At 35.3% G+C, this 9299-nt stretch overlaps 1 protein-coding gene across 1 annotated transcript; it reads left to right on the top strand.

The window, feature by feature from the left end:
* Positions 1 to 1192: 1192 nt before the first annotated feature.
* On the top strand, positions 1193 to 5615 carry LOC149572449 (sugar transporter ERD6-like 4). The gene is made up of 18 exons (XM_089811367.1): positions 1193 to 1420; positions 1528 to 1590; positions 1681 to 1770; positions 1983 to 2042; positions 2159 to 2224; positions 2362 to 2427; positions 2539 to 2614; positions 2714 to 2778; positions 2903 to 2992; positions 3228 to 3308; positions 3447 to 3531; positions 3788 to 3834; positions 3921 to 3983; positions 4085 to 4144; positions 4358 to 4423; positions 4609 to 4668; positions 4814 to 4928; positions 5503 to 5615. Exons 1-18 carry the CDS (start codon positions 1193 to 1195, stop codon positions 5613 to 5615), a joined length of 1494 nt encoding a protein of 497 aa, XP_089667493.1.
* The last annotated feature ends 3684 nt before the right edge of the window (positions 5616 to 9299 follow it).

Raw genomic sequence — 9299 nt, forward strand, 5'->3', positions numbered from 1 at the left:
TTCCTCCTAATTATCATCCTCAATTAATTAATTTTATTAATTAATTAGTTCATCATCGTCAATTAATTAATTTTATTAATTAATTGATTCATTATTTGCAAACCATGGAAATTCTTAATTCCTAAGTTCCATTTTTCATCATTAAATCCATTTTCTGCTAATTCTTATTTTTTGGAATAAGAGGATTTTTAATTCAAATATTCCATAAAATATTCCATCATCATGACACTTGGATATGACACCTCATGGATTCTCCTTTGACACTTGGCTGAGATTTGTCATAATCAAATATTCTTATCTCTTACGCATGTCCCTATTTGGCTTATTCGTCATAGATTCTTGGCTTTAAGTGGGTTGAGGAATCTTATGACGGGTCATAGATTCTCTTCCAAATTTGACTCTCGTGTGTCATAGAATCTTACTTTTGGCATATTCTGTCATATGCGTCATAGGAATTATTATTACCTCTTACGCATGCCCTATTTTGCTTATTCGTCATAGATTCTTGGCTTTAAGTGGGTTGAGGAATCTTATGACGCGTCATAGATTCTCTTCCACATTTAGCCAAATTTGACTCTCATGTGTCATAGAATCTTACATTTGGCATATTCTGTCATATGCGTCATAGGAATCTCTTGCCACATCGCATGTCTGTGGGTGACAAATCCAATGCTCTCACCCTACATGAAAATTATAAAATGAGCACTCTTTCTCTCATTTTGGGTCCTTGAATCCTGGAATGTTGAAATCTTGAATCCTGGAATCTAGAATGCTTAAGTTTTGAAAATCCAAATTGTTGAATCTTTGAGTCTCTACTTCTTTGCATGTTGCATGTTGCTATCCTTGCTATCACCAAAAGACTGATCTGTGAGTGTCTGATACAACCACTAAACTTATAGAGGGGAGTGTTGAACATTTTTCCAACAATATCCCCTCAACGTTACTTGAGCATTACCCGACATTTTGAGGATTCGAACTTGGACCACTTGTTAGAGTGGAGTTGCCATTGCACCAAAAGACCGATCTGTCAGTGCCCAATAGAACTACTCAACTTATGGTACACAAGAGGTAGTTAAGCCCTTGTCACGGGTCTTGAGGGGAGCGTTGAATATTTTGCCAACAGGATTTTGGCTGTGCAGGCCTGTAAGTTTGCAAAAAATTTGGTCACTACGGATTTTACCCTATAAAAACAATGGGGTACATGGATGATTTGGAAAAGGGAAGCATGGGTGGCAATGGAGATATTAAAAAGGCTCTCTTAGAGGAAGGAAGCACATGTCTAACCATATCCAAATCTGGCCATCATGGCGGTAAAGGTGCTAGAAAGGCAGATAATGTTGAAATCTTCTGTGGAAGTGCTATAACTGCAATATTATGTACATTAATAGTTGCCCTGGGGCCTGTACAGTTTGGTTTCTGTGTAAGTTATAGTTTCTTATTTGAATAGATTGATTTTTAATCCATGCATCCATTACAAGAGTCGACCTGAATAAAAAAAGGAAGTTTCTGACAGCAACGTTCTTGCAGATTGGATACTCTTCGCCCACACAAAGTGGGATCATCAATGATCTTGGGTTAACTGTTTCCCAGGTACTGTTATTTGATGAATGCATTTTTGCAATAGGATAGAATATAGTTTATGTGGTAGATCCTAATATAGAGTCTTGTTGTTTCTGTCAGTTCTCCTTATTTGGATCTTTAACTAATGTTGGAGCCATGGTGGGTGCAATAATTAGTGGACAAGTTGCTGATTATATTGGACGGAAAGGGGTAAGTGCCTTCAATGTTTTTCTTTCTTTACTAAAATAAATTTATATGTTAGACCTAATATGCTACCGCTAAAGGGATACACTGCAAGATTTTGTCTTGTACTGCTAGTAGCAACGATGGTCATATAAATTCTTTTTTTTACCCAGTATTTAAAGATGAGTGCAATTAACACACATTTAGATTTGCATAACCTCTTCTTTGTTTGCGTGTAGGCATTACTAGTAGCTTCCATTCCCAACATTCTTGGGTGGCTCGCTATTTCTTTTGCCAAGGCAAGCTAATTTTCCTTTGATAAAATGATAGCTAAACGAATAAGAAGTTTGATAGTGATTTTCCTTTGGAGCATAAGGAAATTCCTCTTTTTGATGTCATCACCCTATGGTTACAGGATTCTTCATTTTTGTACTTGGGAAGAGTGCTCACAGGCTTTGGAGTGGGAGTCATCTCATTCACTGTAAGTCAATTTTTTTTCACAATCTAGAACAAGCCTATTGTTGTCATTTTTAAGCCATAAATTATTACACTTAATAAATTAAAGAGCATACAGGCACGTGGATAGCTATGAATCTAACCATATCATGGTTCTTTTAGGTACCAGTATACATATCTGAGATTGCACCAAAGCATTTGCGAGGAGGTCTTGGGGCAGTAAATCAGGTTTGTTTTGTAAACTCAAAATTCTTTTGTATATTAATCATGATAATAGTCCTAATATAAAGTGTAATTTGATACAGTTTTGAATCTTATACTTAATTGATTTTTCAACAGCTTTCTGTGACAATTGGTATTATGTTGGCATATCTATTTGGACTGTTCCTTTCATGGCGTCCTCTTGCAGTTGCAGGTACCTTTTATTATGCTTTTGCTGGGTGAATTTAAAAAAATTAATTAGATTTTTAACTTTTATGAAAGAAATGATAGGTTGACAACTTTAGCTGGACAGGTATGATCCCTTGTGCCCTTTTGGTATTCGGCCTCTTCTTCATACCAGAATCCCCAAGATGGCTGGTGAGCATATTTCACATACAGATACATTTTGAAATGATATTATTCAATTATCGCTAACAATTTTAAAATGACATATACTATACAAAGAAACTTATTTGGCAAATTTATGATTACTTGAGTGCAGGCAAAAGTTGGTAATGATAGTTTTGAAGCTTCACTACAAGCACTCCGAGGATCTAACATTGATGTCTCCCTTGAAGCAATTGAAATCAAGGTGCTACGATTTCTCCAAGATGAACTGCATTTTTTGCCTGTTCCATTAATTGCATCATCAAACTTCTTACTGTGTTTTCAATATTCTACCAGTTTGAGGAGTCATCTGCTTTTGTATAGATTTTGCTTTTTTTTTAAGCTTTTCCTATCGTGAATGGGATTTAATTGTCTATTAGTTAACATCACCTCTATAATGGTAGAAGCTTGTCTAACTAATGGAAATATTCTGAGTCTAGAGCGTCATGGAGATGAATAGTCAGCAAAGTAGAATCAAATTCTGTGAGATCTTTGAACGGAGATATGCCCTTCCTCTCACTGTGAGTTACATCTTAAGATTTCCCCATTTGGCCAATTTACACAAGTAGGTTTATCAGTCAACAACTACTTCATTCTTCCAAAATGGACACAAATCACAATTTTGTATGCTGATATTGTCTTGAAATGGGAGACTGCAGATTGGTATTGGGCTGCAACTTTTGCAGCAATTAAGTGGAGTTAATGGTATTATGTTTTACAACATTTCCATTTTCAAATCTGCTGGTGAGTTCTAGCCTATAGGTATCTAAAGTTGAGGTTCTATATCATGTCTTTATTCATGTTCAATTTATCATATTACAAACTATGGAATTTGTAGCATGCTTTGCAATAGCCTTTGGCAGCAGAGAATTATCTTAGAAATTTAAAGTCAACGAGATAAAAGGTTGCTAGAAGTGATTTTTAGTTCATAGTGTCTATGTTAATCTTGTTTCTTAAACAAAGCACTGAGCTACGATTTGTGCTATCCACAAATTTGCAGGGATTTCATCTGCTAGTGTTGCATCACTTGGACTTGGTGCCATTCAGGTTTAATTATTTTCTTGAAGTCCTGCATGAATTTGTCTGTCATGATTTAGTCTCATGTTGCTTATGAATAAAGGATAATGTTACAGGTGCTCACAACTGGGCTTACTGTATGCCTAATGGACAAAGTTGGTCGACGTCTTCTCCTTATGGTGAGAAAAACCTTGCAGTTATCACAATTTTGTATTGTGTCATTTGGGAGCATAGTTTCAATGGTGGAGAGAACTAACATGTTTTATTGTTTTGTCAATAGGTCTCATCAGGAGGGATGGCCATATGTCATTTTCTTGTTGGCCTCTCATTTTACTTGAAGGTAGTGTCACTAAAAGCCATATGTCGTTTCCTTCTTGGTCTCTCATCTTACTTGAATGCAGCGCCTCTAAAAAGCCTAATGGTTGATTTGAAGCTCTATAAAAAACACGCCTCCACTTTCTATTGAACACTTATTTGGTGGTGTTATCTGGTGCCTGATGGTATGGAATTTCTTGGCTATCCAAAGCTAATTTCTAGTTTGCTCTTATTGCAGAGCCATATGGAAGGAGCTTCTCAATATGAAACGTTCTTCAGTGTATTAGCTTTAACAAGTTTGCTGGTAAGTTGGGAATGAAAACTCAAATATGAATATAGAAATCGGAAATAATAGAACGCTCGAGTAACATAGCTCTTAGGATTTTTAACACATACCAAAACTTCTATGCATTAACTAGACATTCTCTGTCACACCGTTCTCTTGTCATATTGATATATATCATTTGTTGTTTGCTGATTTGATTACAGATTTTCATCGTTTCCTTCTCACTTGGTATGGGTGCCATCCCATGGATTATTATGTCTGAGGTAACACACTTGTAACATTGACTAGGTCACATTATGGCACCCTTTACAGAAACACTGGGAAGAATCTCCTGGTCCTTTAATCACTTCAAGTGATGCTACTAATAATTTGTTTCTCTATTATCTAACTCTTCCTGTGCTACTGTAGATACTTCCACTCAATGTCAAGGGTCTTGCTGGCAGTGTAGCAACCCTGGCACACTGGATGACATCATGGGTGGTGACAATGACTATCAATTTACTAATGCAATGGAGCTATGCTGGTGAGTTTTTAGCCTTAAGCTGTGCATCACTTAAGCATACCAAAATCGCCCACTAAATCATTGCCAAATGGAAGAGTTCCGCTATAACAAACATGATGGAATGTGCACCACTTCTCTATATGGTATACACTTTTAGTAAAGCAATTAGACCAGACGACAATATTTGTGGTCTCTCCTAGATTCCTATATTGGTCCATTAAGCCTTCAGGGCATGCCATGTCCCCTGATACTGAATGTTGGAAGATTGGAACTAGGCGAGTTCTAAAATGTCTATTAGCCTTGTCTGGCCTATTTGTGTGGGAAAAGTTTCAATCTTTAAACAAGTAAAAACATATCCTTGAAAGAGAGGTAGCATGTTCAAATCCAGCAGGGGTAGGGAATGTATGCCCCGTTTGTAGATATGAAAACAGATTGTAGCAAGAATGTGGATGAGATACCTATATCCATTTGATAGATCTTGTGAACCATATTTAGTCTAGAGTAGGCTAGAAAACATATTGTCAAAAAATGAGTAAATAATTGCTCATTATGAACAGTTTTCTGAAGTTCCATTTTTACCGTCTTATTGTTGCAGGGACATTCATGCTATATTCTGTTGTGTGCACCTTCACACTGGCCTTTGCGGTATTGTGTGTTCCGAAAACCAAAGGACGAACTCTGGAAGAGATCCAAGCATCCTTCAGATGAGCCACTACGATGAATTCATCCCTTAGCAGATGACGAAGTGGGTTCAATTCAAGATGCACCATTGCATCGTCTGCGACTGCATATTACATTGTTGATTCTTTAACCGTGGGGGCAAAGTAATGATTTGTAATTGGGAGCAGTAATCTAATCCGTCATTATTCCATTAAAAGGTTGCTTCCCAACCTCGAATTCTTTGATTGCAATTACTATTCACACGTGTATTCGGAATAAAGTTTTCTTTCTTCTTGTTCTGTTATGTAATGTATAATAACTGGTTTTGTACAGGGTTTCACATATGATTTACAATGCAATTCGATCAGCAAACCGACTAGATAATTACAAATATCCTTAAACAAGTAGAATGTAACAAACAAACATCTCAAAAAGAAAGATGAGGTTATAACTTTTTTGTGGGCTTAATGGGAAGGCACAAGCTGGTTCTCATTATGTTTTCATGTTTTCACAAGTTTTTACAATGGCAAGTTACAATGGTAAGGGATAAATTAGGAAGAAAATTTATGAAGTTTATGAGGAACATAGCCAATTTCAGTAACTCCTTGTGCAAGTTTATGATGAGCACTTCCAACTTTTTAATGCACTATAGCCATTAACTTGGTCATCTTATTATGTTTCCATGTTTCCATGAGGTGTCATTACAATGGCAAGGGATGAATTAAGAAAGAAATTTTATAAAGTTTGAGGTTAAATGTGCAAGTTTATGATGAGCACTTTTAACTTTTCAATGCACTATATCGAGTAACTTGGTCCTCTTGTCCTTGTATGCAACACATTTTAAAATAAAGTGTTGTTCAACACAGGCAAACTCTCTCTTCCCAAGCCTCTTTTGCATTCTTCCGTACATTTTGAAGTTAGTCACATTTGAGATTGAATTCATTGATATAATGTATATACTTCCAAACCAATTCCCCCAATTTTCTTGTAAAGTTTATCCATAAAAAAGATATTTATTGTTTGTGGGACACATTGAAATGAATATTCTATTTACTCATCAACTTTATGTTGTGTTGCATCCATGTACTTTTTTGGATTCTTTTTAGAAAACTTTTTAGATGCACCATAGCAAGTGCTTTGATAGGGGTAGCTCCCATTTCACTTAGCATTATATCAAATGGGATAGTGCTTTTGATTCTAAACTTGTTTGTGATCATATGCTTTTGGATTCCCTTGATTTGCTTCCATTGTGAGGCTTAAGTGTTGATGGTCAATGACTCACACCCATAAAAACAATCAGTAGAACAATCCTAAACGCTTGCCTCTCAACACTTGTTTTGGAGAGCATAAAATGTCTTCCATCTTTCTAACGTTCTTTTCTTTCTGCAACCATTTCATCTTAGTTTTTTTTTGAAGTCAATCCTACGATATAAGGGTATTTTTTCAAAATAAAACTTATGTTGATACTGCTTTTTACAATTAGAGAAAATCAAGACTTTAGTCTTTTTGATATTGACCTATAGTAACAATATTTTGCAAAAGTGCTCAAGGGAAAAAGAGAGTAGTTGTCCGCATAAAGCAGCAACCTTATTAAATATTCTCTCAACTTGATACCCTGAGTATTTTGCATGTTTAACCACTCTTCAAGTTTGTCAATGTATAAGCCAAACAAACATAGTAGGTGATAGTGGGCAACCTTGTTTGACCCCAATATCACTCATGAAACATTTTATAAGCCAAACAAACATAGTAGGTGATAGTGGGCAACCTTGTTTGACCCCAATATCGCTCATGAAACATTTTATAAGCCAAACAAACATAGTAGGTAATAGTGGGCAACCTTGTTTGACCCCAATATTGCTCATGAAACATTTTAAAATGTCAATTAAAGTTTTGATTTTGAAATGTTAGCTAAATTTTTGAATTTAAAATGCTGACTCAAGTTCTGATTTTGAAATGCTAGCTAAAGTTTTGAATTAAAAATGCGGACTCAAGTTTTGATTTTGAAATGTCAACTGAAGTTTTGTATAGGGATCCTTAATTCTTCCATTTTGACCTAAAGCTTGTCCTTAGGGACAGTGTAGAGAGCCTTTCTAAAGTCAACAAAACAACAAAAATACCTCATCCTTTTTCTCCCACTCTTTTTGATAATGTGCCTTAAAGCGATACAATGATCAATTGTTGAGTGTTTTGGCCTAAAACTAGTTTGACTTTTTATACGTTTATGTTTTTCTTCAACCTATTTTCTATTACGTTGCCAAATAAGTTTATAAATCAAGGATTGATCATTCCTATAGTTGGAGGGATTATTGACATCATCACTCTTAAAATAGGGCATTCCAGGCTGATGTCCAATCTTTAGGAAACCTATGTCGACTAATATTATTGAAGATGTTCGTAATGTGGTCCTAGTTTCTTAATACCCATCTTCACCTCTTTCACGATGATTTTTTGTTCATGTTGTTGACCAAGGGTGGTGGGTCCACCTCACCTTCTTGTTCATACAACTTTCTAGCATAATCAAACCATTAAGTGGCTATAATATTGTTTTTAGTTTGTTTCCTTTTAGACTAAAGTTCTTTCTGAAATAGTTTGGGTTATTTTTACTAAGGAAAATTAGTTCCTCTTTCCTTGTGACCATAAAATCTACTCATTTCATCTTTAGAATCTTCTTGTAAACTTTAATGTCAAGGTTTATTTAATTTGATTCTCGTATATTCCTACCCATTTTAAATTCCTTATCTAACTATACTCCGTTTAAAGATTTTTGTTAATGCATAGCTATTAACATTGTGCACTTGCATGTCCTCCCCCCTTATAGAGTCTCATTGTAGCCCGAAAGATGTTTACCGTTTTTTTAGTCAAAATATTTTTTCCCTTATGAAAGTGATCGTTGAGGAAATTGAGATTTTGTCCCAAATAGCTTATCATTTGCCCACAACAAATTTATGTACAATAGTCTATGATCAGATTTGAGATATGATATGTGTTCCCCAATCACAACACCCTCAATTCTCTCATATAAATTATGAGAATAGGTTGCATAATATACCACACATGCACCATTGCAAGTATTGCAAGTGAACTTGTTTGACTTTCACCATCTAGATAAGACATTGCAAATTATTAAATCTTAATTGCCACATAGTGTTATCAAGTCTTTCCCAAAATGATTGGAGCCCTTACGCAACTCTAAAGATCTAGTATTTTTGTAACGGGGGATGCTCTCCTTGTCATAGATTTGACTACTAGAAAGGCAAATGGGAAAGCTAGTAATATTAATTACAAAGAAAGTCACAATCTTATTTAAGTAGAAGTTTCTAAATTGTATGTCAAACTCTTTTTCCATCAACCTTTTCTCTTTTTCTGTAGCCAAATAAAATCGTAACTTTCTTTGTAGCTAGAAATACTAGCCCAACCATTTTCCTTTCTAACTTTGAAGTATCTAACAAGGACCCCTCATTGCAAAAACATAATATCCTTCTTTAGAGTTACATAAGGATCTTTGTGATCTAATCTATGATTTTTATACATTTTAGAAACTTGTGGGGTAAAGTGACATGTTGCGATCTTGTGAACACTATTGTTTTCACAACTTTGAACCACATAAATGCATTTTAGAGTCTTCCATTTTCAACCGAATGACATATCCTTTTCTTTTACTAGAACCATTATGCTTCCATGACCTTTACCATTTCTCGTTATCACATTCCACACTGCATGTAGTGCTTA

The sequence above is a fragment of the Cupressus sempervirens genome, chromosome 2, assembly GCF_028749045.1.
Source record: "Cupressus sempervirens isolate cs-2001-9-10 chromosome 2, ASM2874904v1, whole genome shotgun sequence".
NCBI classification, from domain to species: Eukaryota; Viridiplantae; Streptophyta; class Pinopsida; order Cupressales; family Cupressaceae; genus Cupressus; species Cupressus sempervirens.

Bases quoted from the DNA above. Each gene is read 5' to 3' on its own strand.
- LOC149572449 (XM_089811367.1), top strand. From the start codon at position 1,193: ATGGGGTACATGGATGATTTGGAAAAGGGAAGCATGGGTGGCAATGGA. The intron at 2,428-2,538 runs GTTTGTTTTGTA...ATTTTTCAACAG, and splicing joins GTCTTGGGGCAGTAAATCAG to CTTTCTGTGACAATTGGTAT. The intron at 2,993-3,227 runs GTGCTACGATTT...TTCTGAGTCTAG, and splicing joins TTGAAGCAATTGAAATCAAG to AGCGTCATGGAGATGAATAG.